At 40.9% G+C, this 19,799-nt stretch overlaps 1 protein-coding gene across 3 annotated transcripts in view; it reads left to right on the top strand.

Moving 5' to 3' along the window:
• Positions 1–19,799, top strand: part of PCSK5 (proprotein convertase subtilisin/kexin type 5) — a 413,193-nt gene that overhangs the window by 247,099 nt on the left and 146,295 nt on the right. For all 3 annotated transcript variants that reach the window (XM_079791288.1, XM_079791287.1, XM_079791289.1), the window contains exons 13-17: positions 852–988; positions 9,179–9,322; positions 12,880–12,982; positions 14,476–14,669; positions 16,300–16,384. In XM_079791288.1, the coding sequence (XP_079647414.1) occupies positions 852–988; positions 9,179–9,322; positions 12,880–12,982; positions 14,476–14,669; positions 16,300–16,384 (663 nt within the window). The remainder of the gene's footprint in view (positions 1–851; positions 989–9,178; positions 9,323–12,879; positions 12,983–14,475; positions 14,670–16,299; positions 16,385–19,799) is intronic.

Below are 19,799 nucleotides of genomic sequence, written 5' to 3'. Positions count from 1 at the left end.
GAGGAATGACCCCTGAACTGGAGAAGATGAGTGGGCAGCCTTTTGACTGAGTGTAATTTACATATCATACAATTCACTTCTTAATGTAACCAATTCAGTGAGTTTTAACATATCTATATGGTTGTATAGCCATGCACCATTACTTTCAAAGTGTGAAACAGTTCCATCACCCCTAAAACCTCCACCATAGCCACTCACCTCCCTCGCAGTTCCGACAACCACTGAGCTGTTTCTGTTTATTACCTTTTCTAGAATGTAGTCTTTTGTGTCTGATTTCTTGGACTCACCTTAGTGCTTTTGAAATTCATTCATGGTATTACTAGTTCATCAGTTTTTATTACTGTTGAAGGACATTTGAATTGTTAACAGCTTATGACCGCTTTAAATAGAGCTGCTGTGACCATTCACATGTTGTCCTTTGCGTGGACATATGGCTTCACGTCTCTCGGGTAAATATATAGGAGGGGATTGTTGAGTTGTATGGTAAGAACCGAGACCCTGTGCTAGAGCAGCAGTCCCATTTTGCATTCCCATCAGCAGTGTAAGGAGTGCCAGTTGCACCACATCTTCAACACATGGAACAATCCATCTTGTGGTAAAGCCTTAACCTAATTTCCCTGATTCTCCAGTGGTGGTGCCTTCTAGATTTGCTATTGCATGGCCAGCCCATGCCTGGTTCCCTGGGGGAGAACAATGAATGATACACGTTTGGGTCTACTAATCAGTGATGTCCAGAATGAATATAGCCTCCAGTTTTGAGGCAAACATGCAGATGGATTTGAAAAGATCATTGATCATAGTGTTGACTTGATAAATAACAGATAAAACAGTGTTTGATGGTTCTCTCTCAGGCTTTTTGACCACTCCATGGAAGGATTTAAAAACTGGGAGTTCATGACTATTCACTGCTGGGGAGAACGAGCCGCCGGTGACTGGATCCTTGAAGTCTACGACACTCCCTCCCAGCTGAGGAACTTCAAGACTCCAGGTGAGAACTTCCTGTCTGTAATTTGGTTTGCTGTGTAGAAAAAATGAGTATATGTCGGCCAAGGAGTGTTTCACACTCATATATCAACATCATTCTTTTTCATGTGATCCTGTGTTTTGAGTTTTGCATGTATCCTAGTTCTCAAGATTACGATTTCAGAGGTAACCATTCAAGGATAAGAAATAAATATTTATATATAAGTACAGGATAAAACATGACAGCTATTGATTGGTATTTCAAAATTTAAGACCCATATCTCTAACCAGCTCCCCTTACTTTCTTCGTCTATAAACTAGCCAGCCTTGTCCACCTGCACTGGGTTAAATTGCTGGATCATAGGAGAAGACACATTTCCTTATCTTTTTTCTGAGTTTACTCTACATCAAATTTCCATGCAGGCAAGACATTGGGCTGGCCTGTGCCAGCTAAACGGTTGCCACTAAAGAAAGTGAATGATGGTATTCTGCCCCACATGAACCCAAAACTAAGGAAAAAGAAAAAATTACTTGATATGTTAAAAAAAACGAAACATGGAAATTACTATGTTAACAAAGGTCTTTTCAGTTGACCTCAGACTCCTGTTGCTGCATGTGTCCTATTTCCCTCTCCATGGAAGCTATTTCTAACCTTAAAAAGGTGGGGGGCAGGGCGGGGGGGGGGAATTACCAATGCAACATGGGCTGGAGAGGGAGCAGTTCCTTGCAGCAGCCTATACTGCCCGTGACGGAGCCCTACGGAGTACTTGGCTCAGTGACAAATGATCTGTGTGATAAGTAACCCAGCTTCCCACCCAGCGGTGGACACATGTTCGATTGTCTGAAACTCATGCTTCTGTGTTCTGTCTAATCCAGCTGAAGAATCAGGCCTCAGAGTGATTTTAGGACTGACATCCAAGTCCAGCCCTTTCCTGATGGCAGAATAAATTAACCCAGACGTTCTGTAGTTAATTGTAAGAGTGTGTACCGTTCAGGTACTGGGGGCTGCAGAGGGAGGAGGAGGAGGCCCCCAGCGGAACACAGGGTGAACACGAGTGTGCATTTACCAGACTTTGGCCCACCGGTCAGTTTCTCATTCTGAGAGGTCCATGTTTGATCACACAGTTTGGCCATCTTTTCCCTAATTCTGAGCTGGGGTTCAGCTGTGTGGCCACAGTGGTCCCATAATCAGAGAGGTTAAAACCAGCATGGTGGCAAGGTCACAAGGTTCTCTGGGTCCAGCTCACCTGCAGCATGCAGCCTGAATATAATGGTTGCCAAGGTTTTATCCAGAAATCAAATGTTTGTCAACAAGGCAGGGTCGGTAGAAAACATTCAGATAAACTAAATCCTGGTTTCTGGACACTTTCACTTGTTCATCATATGCTTAGTTCCCAGGACCTGCCCTCTCCTCCCCTCTCCTCTCCTCTTCTCCTCCCCTCGCCTCTTCTCTTCTGAAGCCATGCTCCTTGTCCTGCTGCGGGGGTGACTGGCTGTGCTGCCTTCGCCAAAGGCTGCTCCCAGTTGATCCGTCAGCTGGTGTCACTACAGGGCTTTTATGTGGCGGGAGATCCCAGAGAAATAGACACTGACAATCTTGGCAGTTGGGTACCAAGGGGTTGGGGTTGCAGCTTGCAGTCGCCAATTTTTTGGACTTCACGGACCACCAGTGGTCCGCAGACCACTGGTTGGTGACGGCTGGCTTAGGGTGAGGACACAAGGGTTGCATTCTCTGCTGAGAATTTAAGGCAGCTATAAAACTAATTTAAAGAGACTGCTCTTTATTGTCACCACGAACCAGCAATTCTAAAGGATGTCAGTGATGAAATGCTCCGCCCCTGCCCGCAAGAGCACGCTGCCCTGAGGGCACACTGCCGGACGACCTGGCATTTGTGTGCAAGGGTCAGAGGCTCGGAATATAAATCTCTCCGCCCTCAAGGAGTTCAGAGTCTCTACAGTTCCCTCTGATTCCCTGTGTTGAAAGCCCACTGCAATGGCCCAGAAAATCCAGATTGTGTTTCATAGCATTGGCTGCTCCTTACACTTTTTAAATGTTCACATTTAACCCGTCACTTCCAATCCTTTTAGAGATGTTCTTTTATGCCAGAAGAGAGATACTCTAATGCTGTTACTGGTATGTGGGTGCACGCACACATTTCTGTCATTTCTATGGTGAACACTCATGTGGAAGGTCTCTCTATAATGCATGAGGGACTTCTTATTAACCTACTAGGTATTCAGTTGGAGGTGTAGAATTTTCTAGCCCAGTTCAATGGTAGAGTCATTTCCAAATAGTAGTTCCTAGCTCCAAACCGAATTTATACTTGTTTATTGTTTCTTAGCATTTGTATATTATTTAAAGATTTGGGGAGCAGTTTTTTTGTTTTGTTACACATTAAACCTATTTCAGATTTTCTGTATTGGGCAGATTGCATTTATGTTAGCAAGTAGAATGAATTTTTCTCATTCTATATTTAAACAGCTATTTCTTGACACAGTTGCAGTATCAATTGCAAAATCTCTAATAAAATTTAGCAAGTAGAAAAAGTGGTATGGAAGGGGAAAAAATGATGGCCCAAACATGGCAGTATTTGATGTGACTTGTGGCAGGGGTTCTAAGGAAATAAAAATGACATAGTAAGTGAAAAATAAAACGATGGGCTGACCCTCTCAGTGGATTTAGGAAGCACTTCAGAAATGGCACGAAGGGAAGTAATCAATTATGAGACAACACTCTTCAGAGCACTTAGGAGGGTAAATTTTCAAATCTAAAATAATTATAAATTAAATGAACCAGCTATTAGGGTGACCATGGGTTGGATTTCCTATGATATCCTTGGGTCATATTTGTACACTCGAGAGATGCTATAGGGAAAAGGGGTTCTCTTTTGCATTGCTGTCTACAGGCAGTCATTCATTTCTCCTTAACACACACCACTTGGAATTCTGAGATTAAACAGCACACTGATTATGAAAAGGACAGTCACCAATGAGTCCAAAGAAAAACTGGCAGAGGGCAAACCTCGTGGACACCAGTGTGCTGACCCAGTGCAAATGTCAGAAAACAGTGTGGCACAGAATACTGTACATGCAATTTTACACGTCAGGTTCCTAAACTACCAGAAATAAACAAGAAGGCAATGCTACATGTAATGGTTTACAAATGGCAAGATTTTCTTATTATGGCTGAATAATATTCCAGTGTGAGTGTGTGTGTGTGTGTGTGTGTGTGTGTGTGTGTGTGTGTGTGTCACAGTTTCTTTATCCATTCATTCATTAATGGAAACTTAAGTTGCTTCCATGTATTGGCTATTGTAAATAATGTGGCAGTGATTATCTATACTAAAAAAGGGTAATATGCTAATTAGACCGGGTCAACCGGACATCTTTTGGATGTCTGACTTCCTTCTAGACAAAGCCACGGTGGCCGAGGCTGAGACAGAGGCGGTTAGGGGCAATCAGGCCGGCCGGGGAGCAGTTAGAAGGCAGCCAGGCCAGCAGGTGAGCAGTTAGGGGCCAACCAGGATGGCAGGGGGGCAGTTAGGAGGTAACCAGGCCAGCAAGGGACTAGTTAGGGGGCAATCAGGCTGGCAGGCAGAGGCAGTTAGGGACGATCAGGCAGGCAGGCAGGAGAACAGTTAGGAGCCAGTAGTCCTGGATTGCGAGAGGGATGTCCGACTGCCAGTCCCCAAAGGGGTCCTGGATTGGAGAGGGTGCAGGCTGGGCTGAGGGATCCCCCCTCCCATGCACAAGTTTCGTGCACCAGGCCTCCAATGTATACTAATAAAAGGGTAATATGCTAATTAGACCAGACATCTTCCAGACATCCTTCTGGATGTCCATCTGAACAAAGCCACGGTGGTGGGAACGAGGCAGAGGTGGCTAGAGACGATTAGGCTGGCAGGGGAGAGCAGTTAGGGCGATCAGGTTGGCAGGGGAGAGCAGTTAGGGGGATCAGGCTGGCAGGGGAGCAGTTAGGGGCATCAGGCAAGTGAGCAGTTAGGAGCCAGTGGCCCCGGATTGTGAGAGGGATGTCCAACTGCCAGTTTAAACCAAATCCCTGCCTAAATCGTCAGTCAGACATCCCCCCTGGGGTCCTGGATTGGAGAGGGTGCAGGCCAGGCTAAGGGGATCTCCTCCCCCGCCCCATGCATGAATTTCATGCACCGGGCCTCTAGTTTATAATAAACACATGTAAACAATCATGATACATACACCTTCACACGTGGTGTACATATCTTTCCAAGTTGTTGTCTGAATTTTTCTTTGGATAAATACCCAGAAGAGGAATTGCCGGACTATATGTATGGTAGTTCTATGTTTACTTTTTTTAAGGAACCTCCATACTGTTTTCCACAGTGGCTGCACCAATTTACATTCCAGCCAATTATGCACGAAGGTACCCGTTTCTCCACATCTTTGCCAACACTTGTTAATTCTTGTCTTTTTTATAATAGTCATTCTAACAATTATGAGGTAATATCACATTGCAGTTTCTCTGTTGATTAGTGAGAACTGATGTTAGCAACAGAACTGTTGCTCATCTCTCTGCTGCCCTCTTTTTGGGGTTAAGTGATAGTGTCAGCTTAAAAAGGCCTTCAGGGAGAGACTCAATCATGTTAAGAGTCATGTGGACCACATGACCAGTATTGCTCTGCCCAGGGCTAATCAGCTCTTAACAGATTCCCCAAGGGAGATTACATCAGTCAGTCTACTGAAAAACCAGGGCTAATTTTTCTCTCCAAATGAGGGGGAAAAAATTGCCACTCAGCATGGTAGGATATCCAGTCATTTGTATATCACCTATATATCTACATCTGTCCCTCTTCTATCTACCTACCTATCTACCAATCCAGTTTCCTCTGTAGCAAGGCTCAGCAGCGTATTAACCGTGAGTACCGTCATGAAAACCAAGCAGTACATCCTGGTGCCACTCTGTGAGAGCCATTGTGAGTGAAGAAAACAGAGGCTGGGAGATGGGCACACAGAATTGGTCAGAGTCTCCAGGAAGTTTGAGCAAGTTAGCTAACTCAGCAACAGATTTTTTTGTATGTTTATTTTGTATCCTGCAACTTTACTGAATTAGTTCTAGAAGCTCTCTGGTTAAGTCTTTAAGCCTAAGTGACCAAACAACTGAACGACCAGTTGCTATGACGTGCACTGACCACCAGGGGGCAGATGCTCAATGCAGTGCACTCCCACAGCCAACCTCCTGCAGTCCCTCCCCCCCACCAGCCAACCTCCTACAGCCCTGATTGGCCCCATCTCTGGCCAGGCCAAAGGACCCCACCCATGCACAAATTCATGCACCAGGCCTCTAGTTATCTCCGAATAGTGACAGTTTTATTCTTCCTTTTGGAGTTGGATGTCTTTTATTGCTTTTGCTTGACTAATTGCTCTGGCTAGAACTTCCAATTCTATGTTGACTAAAAGTGGCAAGAGTGGACATCTTTGTTTTGTTCCTGACCTTAGATAAAAAGCTTTGTGTTTTTCACCATTGAGTATGATGTTAGCTGCCATATGGCCTTATTTCTGTTCCCTCTATATCTACTTTATTGAGGTGTTTTTTTTTTATCAGAAGTGGTTGTTAAATTTTGTCAAGTGCTTTTTCTGCATTTATTGAGGTAATCATATGATTTTTATCCTTTGTTTTGTTAAGGTGGTGTATCAATTGATGGATTGAACCATCCTTGCATCCCTGGAATAAATCCTTCTTGATCATAGTGTATGATCTTTGTAATATGTTATGGAATTCAGTTTGCTCATAATTTTGTTGAGGATTTTTGAATCTGCGTTTATCAATCTCTTTCCCAGTAATTGGTCAGTTACTAGTAGACTTTCTATTTCTTAAAGATTCAGTCATGGCATGGTGTATGTTTCTAGGAATTTATTCATTTCTTTTGTTTCTAATTTGTTGTCATTTATTTATTCATAGTCTTTTATGATCCTTTGTATTTTTGTGGTATTATTTATAACATCTTTTTCGTTTCTGATTTTGATTTCTCCTCAGTGGGTCTAACTAAAGGCTTGTCAATTTTGTTTACAGTCCTAGGAGACCTGAAAATATAAGCCCTGCTGGCTACTTTTTTGTGGGTGGCAGCCACAAAAATTGCAGTGCCTGACAAGACTTTAAGCTCCTTTCTTGAAGATACCAGTGAGCTAGAGGGAGAGTGCAAAGATGGTGCCTGTGGGTCTCCATCTTTGGAGAGTATTTCAGTAGGCTGCCAGATGCTGTTAAATTAGATTCCTTCTCCCCAGGCAGATGCTTTAAGATGAGCAAATAAGCCTGTTTCACAGCAAGTCTAGGTGCTTTTCTATTGGCTGCCCCTGTGGTACACCCTGGAGTGGGTGAGTCTGCTGGAACCAATAAGAACTGCTTCTCAGTTGCTATAACTTTGTGGGTCTCAGCCCTCAGGTGCTGGTCTTAAAAGTTGGGGTGCTCAATGTGGGATTTAAACCTTTTGTTCCTCATGGAGCAGCTTGGGGTTTTGAGTTCCCTCCACTTTCTCACCACACCAGGGGTAAGATTGTGTCTCAGCCTCCCCTACCCACTTGGATATGGATTTTTTTCTTGTTTGCCTAATGCATAGGAATGCTAGTTTTGAGGTTACCTTCAGAGGAAATTGTTCCATATGTAGCTGTCAATTTGGTGTATCTGTGGGAGGAAGTGCGTCAGGATCTTCCTACATCGCCATCTTCAACGGGAACGCCTAGATGGGTTTTAATATTAATCTGTCCTCTCACTGCCCTTGGGAAAGTTATCAACCTCTGCCTCTGTTTCCTCATCACTGTTTACATGAACTATATTTGGAATTCAAGCAGCTACATCCCAGTTGTTATGAACAATGGGATAAAACTTAGCATGTAGTAAGCACTTAGGAATGATAAGCATCAATTAGGTGATGATATAGATGCTAATAGATGAATTAGGTGACACCTGAAGTACACCACTGTCTTGCTGTGGGAGGGCCCTCGCTCTAAACCACGCCTGGACTCTGTATTAGGCCAGTGTGTGTGGAGCAGGGAGGTTCCTAAGGGTACTCCTATTAGCATATTTCTGTGTTTTTAATGTTTTTTATTAATCACTTCTGCTTATGGTTGATTCTTTCTTATGTGAATCTTATTAAGCTTAATGGCCTGGGGACAGTTTGGGGGGGGTTGCAGTAAAGACTTTAATTTTATAAATCTAAGAAATAAATGAACAAATACGGACTAAACTAAAAGAAATGTCCCTTTTGAGCATACTATCCAGATGAGGTTAAACACTTATCTCGTGTCTCGGGGCACCCTTGACCAGAAAATGTATTGCAACCGCTCAGTAGAACATTCCAATGTAGGAAGTATTCTCCGTCTTTGCTTGCATTATAGTGGCCACTAGCGACATGTGGCTATTGAGCACTTGTAATGTAGTTAGTGTGACTAAGGAACTGAATTTATTTATTTTACTTCAATTAAATAGCCACATGTATCTAGTGGCTATCGGGTCTATAGGATAATTAAGTAGTGATGTATTCTAAAGATTGAATGACTGCTTCAGGAATCATGTGGAACAAAGTCATTGTTTTTGTCTTCTTATTTATAAGTCAGATAACACAAAAAATGTTTTTAATATTTTTTTATTTATTAGAGAGAGAGAGAGATTGATCTATTAGCTGACTCCTGCATGCCCCCTACTGGGATCGAGCCTGAAACCCAGGCATGTGCCCTAACGGGGAATCGAACCGCTGACCTCTCCATGTATGGGACAAATTCCAACCAAAAGAAGCACACCAACCAGGGCCCGAAATTTTTTTTCAAATAAGACTTTTATACCTAGAAAAACAAATCTCTCTGTAAAATTCTGGGATTCTTTTAAATACCCATCATTTGAAATTCAACCCAGCAATCTGAGGTGTGTTTGTCTCTTAGTCTACCTATAAATGCTGATTAAATCAAGGCCTATCCTGAATATCATCATTTATCAGTCTTTGTCAATATCATTCATTGTTTTGTGTGGTGTTTTCTTTTTTGTAAATACATAGTGCGTGAATTATAGTGCATAAATTCTGCAAACAGTAGTAAATGTGTATTTCTAGCCCTGTATCTGATGTAATTATTCATATGAATCTGCCTCCCATAATTCTACTGATGCTTTTTCTTAGGTGAAAAGGAAATAAATTACAAGGCTAAAGAGTGAGTATTTGGTTATGCGGTGGTTTCATTATTGTTTCCCTAGGCAAATTGAAAGAATGGTCTTTGGTACTCTATGGCACCTCCGTGCAGCCATACTCACCAACCAACGAGTTTCCTAAAGTGGAACGTGTCCGCTACAGCCGAGTCGAAGACCCCACCGATGACTATGGTACAGAGGATTATGCAGGTGAGCTGGCTTCCACCAGGGACAGAGGCTAAGGAGGGATCTCTCATGCATCGTCCCACCATGCAGAGATAAACTTCTACCCACATTCTGACATATTTCATTTCTATCCCCCCAAATATTTGTATATGTATACACATATTCAAATATCCATGTTTTTCTTCAAAGCTAAACCACACTATATAGAGAGTTTTCATATCCTTTTTTACTTTTACAATAGTCAAATATGCTTAGGACACATATTTAAAGGACAGCATAATTGTCCATCCTATGACTATACTGTAATGTATTTAATCCATAATCTGGTATGTGTAGTTTGCTTAGAGTTTTACACAAGTTTAAACAAGGTTTGGATGAATATCATCATGTATCAGTTTGGGCGATATCTTTAATTGGTTTTTAATAATATAGTTCTGTTCTGAGAATGACTGCATCTTACTGAATCAAAGGGATTAACCAGTTTTAGGGCTGCGATATGTTTGTCATATTGCCTTCTAGACAAAGATGTGCCATTGTACACTGTGACCAGATGCGAGAGCGTTTATTGCACTCATCCTGCGAAAACTGAGTGGATAGAAAAAAAGAATACTTTACAATTTTTATGACTTTGCTAATATATCTAAACATTTTTTGTCTGTACAGCAGGTCCTCAAGTAACATCGTTTCATTAATTACATAACATTGATGAGATGATGCAGGAACTTAGCTTATATATTACATAACCTGTGGTAAAATTGGGTTCCTTACATGTCATTTTGCTGCAGTTCCAAGAATCTATCAACGACATTAAGTGAGGATTTAACTGTAGTTCTTCTCTGAATTAAATACAACTGTCTTTTACCCATTCTATTCAAAGTGGCAGCAATTTTCTTACCTATTTATAAGAATTCTTTGTATGTTACTGCCTCTCATTCTGTCTCATATTTGCTGAAAACATTTTCTCAATTATCACTTGCTTCTGAAATTTAGTGTTTGTGCTGTGTTTTAAGAAGAAATCTTTTAATTTTATGTAGTGTTTTTCTTGTTGCTATTTTAGTGGAAAATATTCCATATTTTCTACCTACTATAGGAAATCTGGCTGTTGCATATTTATCGTATATCTATCTGACCATTTTTGCTTAACTCTCCTACTAATTTATATGTTTTAGAGTTGATTTTCTGGGGCAGTTTAGGTACTATGGGCCATATCATCTGCATTTTTTTCTCCTTCCCAATGTATTTCTGATTTCTGTCTTGTTGCACTGGCTGCCCTTTCCAGGCGTGTTCAATTTTTCTGGGATATGATATATAACACAATGTGCAAAGCTTCTTCTAATGAAGGACTGTTGGTAAATAGCAGTTTAGTGTACCTTTAGAAGAGAAATATATTTTTCCTGCAGCTCTTCGAAAATTCTTTTTTTAGATACTAAAGATAAAAATATAAAAGTACTATATTAACCACCTTAAAAGGATATCTTAAATGTATGTGTTTCCTTCTGTTCTAAACAGGTAATATCTCAGAGTCAATATTAAGCTTGGATAATTCAGTCCAATTCAACTAGCCAGAGCTAGATTTCGTCTTATTTTGCTTAGAGCTTGTAACATTACTATGCATATTGTAGCTAGTAAACCATTTTGTTTTCTGTGATAGGAGAAAGTATATCCAAAACCATAAATGGAGCATAATAGTAACCTATTGCTATGTGCCTTATGGGACGTTTCCAATTCAAATTTTGGAAATGTTAAAATTCTGAACAGTTATACATACACTGTTGTAGTTTTTCTCATTACATCCTCAAAATGTCCACGCTGGCACTTATGAGAGAACAAAAACAATTATTTCATTATCACCCTGCAACCTAAAATGCTAATTTGCATCTGGGACAGTTTAAAATTATAAAAGAATCAGCACAGCATGTGAACATACCATGCAGAGCCCTTTGGCACATATCAAGAATAAATGGGTTGTTGTTGGCCGGGGGGGTGGGGGGGGGGCGGGGGTAATTATAAAAATCATCTGGTGAATATTTAGGGCCACACGTGACTCCTTTTCTTTGAAGCTGTGATTTTTACCTTTCTAAAGAAGTCAGGCTGGCTAGAGGCACAAATGGCATTAGCGCAGCCAGATCCCTGTACTGTTCACTGAATTCCAGGGACCGTGGAACCCAGCGCTGGCTGAATGTCAACCCTTACACGGCGGAGACACCCTCTTCTTGTGACCATAGCCGACAGCTAACCCGTCCCCAGTTGGACTGGCTATGGAATTTAGTTGAGAGGTCAATTTTAAGGCTTTTAGGAAAATAGAGATTAACCACAAGAGTCATTTGACAGCATTGTTTATCAGAAATGTATTTCAAAATGACTCATGTCCATTCATCTCTAGTAGATGACTTACTCTAAGTAGGAGACATGAACTGAAAATCAGGACGTATGTTGATCCCAACTCTTCTAGCTGTCTGCTGCTGGGCAAGCCATTGTAACTCTGGGAAAATCTGTTTTCTCACCGGTAAAATGAGGGTGCTGACTACCAGATTTTTGAGTTATTCTTTCCCAGTTCCATGTCATGTGCCCATGATGCAGTAATTGTAGAACATAGTCTCATAATGGTTAAAGGAGGCCACATTTCAACAGTAAGTCCTTTTGATTAAAATAAAGTTCGGTTTTATTAAAACATTTCTGGCACCACTGACATATAGTTTGTACATTTTATGCATTATGTTTACTGCTAGTTAAAATCATATGAATTTTCAATGGGAAAGAGCTTGAAGATTATGAGACCAAATGTCCAAAAATACAGAGAACAAGGAAAAAGGGAGCTAGTTCAATAGAGCAAAATGTTTATAACTGTCCCCCATCATTAGAACTTTTTTTTCACCAATCCAATAGTTCCCATCTTTCTGGATTTTTTTTTTCTGACTGCATTCTCTATAGTTCTATACTAAATACATAACAAGAGAGATTAGGAACCTTCATCACATTTTTAAAAGTAATGTGTGATTTTCTTTTGTTGAGTTGCCCATTGGCCTGTGAGTAGGATGCAATTTTAAATCTATTATCCGTGCCTGAAGTACCTGCTTTGTAATCCAGGACTAGAAGCTGATAAGCTGTGCCAGGTGCCATATTGCTGTTTCTTGCTAGCTACGGTATCTCAGAGGTATTCTGTGGCTTTAATGCTTGGAAAAGACAGGTAATCTGGTCCAAGCATTGAATAATCACTTTTTTTTCTCTTTTTTTTCTGTAAATCCAACATTTTTTATCGTTTGCATGTTTAATTATGATCGGGGGGGTTTTTCCGTTTACTACAGTGGCATTGTTCATTTGAATCCTGAAATACTTGTTATCTCCCACAAGGCAGCCATATGTGCTTTAAAGACCAGGCCATGATTAGGATTTACATTCTTGATAATTAGGTAATTGAGGTTTCCCCCACAAAAAGTCTGAGCTTACAGTCACTCTGAACATTATTCCTCCTTCTTAAATTTTCACTGCGTAAGAAAAAAATATATTATACCAAATTCAAGGTAAAGCCAACCTACTTAAAACCATTTTTTCTAAATGTCGTTCTAATTTCTTCTGGAAAGGTCCCTGCGACCCTGAGTGCAGTGAGGTCGGCTGCGATGGGCCAGGACCGGACCACTGCAATGACTGTTTGCACTACTACTACAAGCTGAAAAACAACACGAGGTAAGAGAGAAGCCAAGTCACGAGCCCTCGGCATACCCAGGAGTTCCCCCAGGGTCACTGCGGGCCTGGCATTATGGGTTCCCCATCAGGCCATAAAAGCACAGAAAACGTGCTGCTGCACAAGCCTGATGCCTCCTTGTGTAATTCAAAATGGTGAAACTGATATCGAGTTACAAAGTGCAGAGAAAAAAAGAATTGATTCATTTGAAATGGAGTGTTGAGGGAGAGCTCTATAGATACCCCAAACCACCAGAAAGATGAACAGTGATTCTCTGCGGAACCCTGAAGAACTCCCAACATTTCTAGACGGAAAAAACTTCCTTCAATTCGACACGTACATGTGATTAGAATCTACTTGCATCTCGGGGGAGGTATCAAGCCTCCAGAAAAGTTTCACCTAAGTAAAAGGCCTTACTTTATTTTAACAATTCACCATGTTTCATTATAGAGCAGTCATGCATTGGCCATTTTTTTCCCTAATTGGGACCTGTGCTTGATATTAAACAGGAAAGCCAGTATTCACAGTATATTTGTTCAATCAAATATGTTGCTATGCTCCAGAATACAGATATTATTTGAAATATAATGATATGTCAGCTCCACTGCCACTATAAAGTGAGTACGAGACAGTGTTCTAGCATTTTCCCTTCATGAAAATGCCAGTGCATGGGCCAAACAGGTGCTTTCCCACATGTGCAAGTCCTCCGCGCGGCCAAGGTGCTGGTCCCCGCTCCTCACTCTTCTGCTCTGCTTTGACCCTTTGCCCCTGGATTCTGCCTCCAGCTCTGCAGATCTGTGTCTAAGGGCAGGGCCATGGAACAGTGGCTGTCCCAACAGAGGCCATGCCTCACATCCCTGCCACCTCTCCCTCCAGGGAGCTGACTTGTGGCGACTCCACACTCCAGTCACCCCAACAGACACAGACATGTTCCAGTTCCTGTTCTTGCTGGGATTTAAATTCCTCAAAGGAAAGGCCCTGGGCTACTCAGCACCTCTATTATCTCCTAGACTTGTTAGCAAGATGCCTGCCATTCAATTGGTACTTGGTAAATATTTGTTGAATGAATAAAGCCTTGTCATATGCCACATAAATTTAAATATATTTATATTAAGACAACAGCATATAACCACCACCACCCACATACAATCCATGTGACAAACACACCAAAATGTCAGTAACCCGTTATGAGTGACCTTGATGCACAAAATCATGCTTCCCACCTATTTTCCCCTTCAACTCAATGCTATAACCTTCCTTTTGAGACTCAATTTCTAACCATCATCCCTGTTAAAGAGCTAGAACACCTTACTTGGACTTGGTATTGTGTGACTGCATTGCTGCATCAGCACCCTACACAGGAAGATGCTGTAACCAGCAGAACTGGGCCCTTTGGCTGTGGCGTTACTCACCGTCATGGTTTTAAAAAGGGTTTTGAGACCGAAGACGCGGTCACTGGTGATGCCACCCCTCTTCCCCATCCTTCCCCACGCAGGGTCTGTGTCTCCAGCTGCCCCGCGGGCCACTACCACGCCGACAAGAAGCGGTGCAGAAAGTGTGCTCCCAACTGCGAGTCCTGCTTCGGCAGCCACGGCGACCAGTGCCTGTCCTGCAAACATGGCTACTTCCTGAACGAAGAGACCAACAGCTGTGTCCCTCACTGCCCTAATGGATCATACCAGGACACCAGTGAGTTCATTTCAAATAGCTGGTTTTAGAGAACAAATGAAAGGTTTTCATTTGAGTGACTTTGGGAGGAATATTCTTCCCTGTGAAATCTAGGCCTTGCTTAATATCAAAGTAGGATCTAATCAAATTTTTAAAGAGAACAATTTAGAATTGTTTTTGTAAAAAGGCCTGCAACTAACTGTGTTTGGGGGTCCTCAAGCCCACACCCAGATTCAGTGACTTAGGCATCCCCACCATATAGTTGTGCTTATGTGCTCAGTTATGATTAAGTACATCAAAAGAATGCAAAGTAAATCAGCAGAGGGAAAAGGTTCAAAGTCCATTGAAAACCAGGCCCAAGTTCTAAGAGTTTTGTCCCAGTGGAGCCACACAGGATACATTTCGTTTCCCCAAGGACAACGTGAGTGAAATGTACTCCACAAGGGAACTCCTTGGGACTCAGGGCTGTGGTTGTTATTGGGGTGTGGTCATGAAGGCACCCTCTGCCCTTACCAAAATTCCCAGACTCCTATATGGAAAGAAGGGGTTCAGTGTGGACCATACCGTTTATGCAAACAGTTCAGGCATCTTGACTCACTCTTATCTGTTAGGGTGGTGGGAACCCTCCTGAAATCCAAGTTCGCAACCGTCTGAGTAGGCTTTCATAAGACAGCGACCAGGCCTGCTCTTTTCTGCACACTAACCAAAGAAAACAGGGTGGTGTTATACCAAAGAATACTTTTCAAAACTTTAAAAAACATGACTTTCTTCTTAGTGAAGAATGAACACATGCCAAGGACTGACTTAACCCATTAATGAGTGAACCTGCAGGGAAACACATGGGTTCAGACTGCCGGGGAGTATAGTCCACTAGGAAAGGCAAAATAAAAGTCGTGTGCTGAGTTAGAGACAAATGATTTCCAACATGGCCATCGATACAACTAGAATGTTGGGGTTCTTTATTTCAAATAGACATATCATTTGCAAGTTTACCAAACAAAAAATCTGTAAATTAGCGTGTATTTCACAGAGTTTGGGGACTAATTAACCATCATTAGTAAACAGACAAAACTACATTTTCTAGAGAATTAAATGATCTTTGGGCATACCTACTTGTTAGTGCTCTGGTGTGGCCCTGAAAAGGGCTGCAGGTATCGTTTGCCTTGTTTCTGAATTCTCGATCATTTGTCTTAACAAGGGTATCACACTGTGGTGTGGTCCAGTTCATCAGAGTAGTCCTAAAAGCTGTGAGTCTGCCGTTCCTTTCCCCGGCCGGAGGCATTGCTTTTCAACCTTGACATTAGTGGGATTTTTTTTCATTGTTGGAAGTTAGGAAACCCTGCTTGGGAAAAAGAATGGGAAGAGGAGGGGAAAGGCTAATGAACTATGCAACTAAGAATTAAATGGGCTGTAGTTCTCTTATCTGCAAAATGGTAGGGAACTCTAAGGTATTTGTCAATGCTACAATTCCTACCCTAATTTGCTTTGCTAAAAAGTAATAGCAAATGTTGATTGAGGGCTTTTCCTACAATTTTCTGCTCAAGGCCATGTGTACTACAGCCTACATTAGCAAACATTGGAACATCTCCACATGCTTCTATGGAAGCCAATTGACCAACTAATTTATAACCTTTTTGTTGTTTTTTAACAGAGAAAAATCTTTGCCGGAAATGCAGTGAAAACTGCAAGACATGTACTGACTCCCACAATTGTACAGAATGTAGGGATGGATTAAGGTAAGATGGTGAAGGTCTGCATAAGTAACGCAGCCCAGGGAGCTTCTCAGTATAAATAACCCTTTGCCATCACCCTTGAGTTGACTGACGCCCATTTGCATTATCTCTACTATTATATGTGAAAAATTGGATGCCATCTTGGCTAAGGAAGGTTTATAAACGAAATAAAATTATCTTTAGAAAAGATGGCTCTGATACAAGTAAATAAAATGGCCATTTCAGAGGCTTTCTTTGTACTTTTTAACTGGCAGTGCACCAGACAAGGATTACTGTTTAGGTAATACTGAGTTACATTTAATCACCCTGATTCATTCCTTTGATGGTCAGAAACGATCCCCTTGTCTTGCCATATAGCCAGTCATTGTCTTATCTTAAGAACCTCAGGCTTGGTTCCATTATGCCAACATCTGCATATAGATTTAACACCTAGAGATATTTTCCTTGAATGGATGACTTGCTCGTGGCTAAAGCCAGATACAGCAGGTCCTGGGATAGCTCTGGCTTATGTCAATTAGCCTATAGTAAAATTGATTTTGTTATATACATTGTTTTGCTTAAAGTCACAGAACCTTTTGACAACATTAAGAGAGGACTTACTTTAGTTGATAGATTCTGTAGAACAAGATGCAGCTCAAATGAATTAGATCATCTCTCTTGATTAGAGAGGGTCAAACCATCCTACGTTGAGTGAGGAGCTGGACTCCAGGTTTGCACCGCTCTAGAATTCTGCTGCACTCGCTCTCTTTTAAATGTTGATGGTATTTCTATTTCCACCTTTGATTAGAGGTGAAATAAGCAGGGTCAGGCAGGTAGTTCTTCACATTAGTAATATTGCAACAGCATTTTTACTTTTCATAAATGCATTCATACTTTTCATAAATGCATTCAGTGTTAGTTTGTTTAGCACCTTTGATCTCATGACAGTTTTGACAAATATCAGTCTAGTCAGCCTAATGCTTTTTGGAGAAGGGGCAGATTGCTATAATAAAAAGAAGGAAGACAGATGAGGACTCAAACCCACCCCTGCTGTTTATCAGCTGTGTGACCTTGGCTGAGTCACTTAGCCACTCTGAGCTTCAATGTTCTCATCTATAAAATGGTGATAACTCCTGTGTTCTGGATTATAAGGATTAACTATGATGACATTTACAAAGCACTTAGTCCAGTATCTGACACATAATTGGTCCATGAGAAATTAAAAGGTTTTTTTTAAGATTATTTCTTAAGTTAACCAGTGCTCTCCAATAGAAATGAGAGCCACATGTTAATTTTAAATGTGCCTGTAGCCACATAAAAAGAAATTAAATATTTTAATAAAGTCATTTCAACATGTAATCAGTATAGAAGAATTTTAGTAAGATTTTTTACTTTTGTTGTTGTACCAAGTCTTAGAAATATGGTATGTATTTTACCCTGAACCACATCTCAATTCAAACAATTTTTTATCTGTATTTAGATTTTATAGAGTTGTTCCATTCCAACCTTACTCAAAATTTTGCCAATAACTGAACTAAGTGCCAGTTTGTAAAATTTAGAATTCCATTCCTTAGCCACACTAGGAGCTCCAGTGCTTGAGCAGGTGGGACAGCACAGGTCTAAACTCTGCTGGTTCATCACGGACAGAACACAGGTGTGCAGGACCAGCTCCATTAACCAGGCCATCCCTGGATGCTGGAAGAAGCGGAAAGCTTTAGGGTTCACAGTGATGTCCTCTGCTGCACGTCCCACTTAGTGCATTCCCTTCTCACACAGTGCCACCTCTGTCTCCAGCTGGATGAATGCCAACCTCAGAAGGAATGTCCTTTATTAGAAAAATTAGGCAGCCTTTAAAACTTGGACACATTTTTTGGTGGTACTATTTCCTCCCACGTTTTTTTCCAGCTCTACAGAAAGGGGAGGGATATTCTTTTAAACATTTTTTTAATCCTCACCTAGGATTTTTTTTTTTCATTGGTTTTAGAGAGAAACATTAACCGGTTGCCTCCTATACAAGCCCTGACCTGGAATCAAACCCACAACCAACCTTTGGGTATACAGAACAATGCAACAACCAATTGAGCCACCTGGCCAGGGCGGAAGGAATATTCTTTTTAAATGACAGCTCTCTGGCCAATGAGGATATCTGTGAATGGAGAACACTTTCAGTTTGCTACTCTCATTGAAGCTCTCAGTCTTTTCCTTAGGGGCTTCTGAGTTGACCATTTTTCTCAAGACCTGTAAATTTTTACAGAGTGGCTAAGAACAAACATGGAAAAATATCTCGGCATAAAATACGGAAGGGAATGGATTAAAATGTTAACAGGACTGTTTGGGATTCTTTTTCATCTACTTTGTTTTTTCCAGATTTATTTATGGAAATAAATTTTACTTTGTAAAATTACTATAATACGTATACATACAGCAAAGTCAAATAAGATGTGAACTGGAACAATGTATGAAGAGTTTAAGAAAAGAGAACCTATTTGACCCTGTTGCTTAGATACCCTTCTTCAGTATCCTCTATTTTGTGACATAGGATTACATCTCCCTGATTCCAATCACACTTTAGTTATTAAATGAGTAATATCTGTATATTAGATAGTGAAAATTCTATTAATTTATATTGAATTTTCAGAATCCATCTGTAGAATATGAGAAAGACCATAGCTTACAGAATTTAGGAGAGTGAAAAAATATAGATTCCTTATTTGACATTCTGGCAATTCATTCGACACTAAGTGTGCTAGGTAGACAAAATATGGAACTGATTATATCTAGAAAAACTAAATAGTAATATAACTAAGAAAAGTTGATGTTTGGGGAAGCAGCAGTATAGGTAGGTAATTGAGCTAAATTATTCATTAGAGTTTAAATCAAGAAATAGAGGCAAAGTGTATTAAAATTCTGTTGTGGGAACCAATAAGAACTAGAATCAGAAACACTTAAAAATAAAAAAATCTCCTGGGAGTTTAGGCAGGAATGGTTGTGCCCTCTAATTCAATTACAATTCATTTACTGTGTGTTCCTAACTGCATTTATAATTATGAAACAACTTTTAAATATATTATGTAGGTCTGGATATCAGGAAATAGTTAGGCACATTATTAGGTAATGTGATTGTTTTGTCCATAAAATGCTTTTTATTTTATTTTATTTTTTTTTTTTTTAAATATATTGTATTGATTTTTTACAGAGAGGAAGGGAGAGGGATAGAGAGTTAGAAACATCAATGAGAGAGAAACATCGATCAGCTGCCTGCTGCACACCTCCTACTGGGGATGTGCCCGCAACCCAGGTACATGCCCTTGACCAGAATCGAACCTGGGACCTTTCAGTCCACAGGAAGGCGCTCTATCCACTGAGCCAAACCGGTTAGGGCCATAAAATGCTTTTTAAAACCTCTGAGTTGTAAGATGTGTCAGCCAGTCTAACAGCT

The sequence above is a fragment of the Cnephaeus nilssonii genome, assembly GCF_951640355.1.
Source record: "Cnephaeus nilssonii genome assembly, chromosome: 14".
Classification (NCBI taxonomy): domain Eukaryota; kingdom Metazoa; phylum Chordata; class Mammalia; order Chiroptera; family Vespertilionidae; genus Cnephaeus; species Cnephaeus nilssonii.
This window is presented reverse-complemented; position numbering and strand designations above follow the sequence as displayed.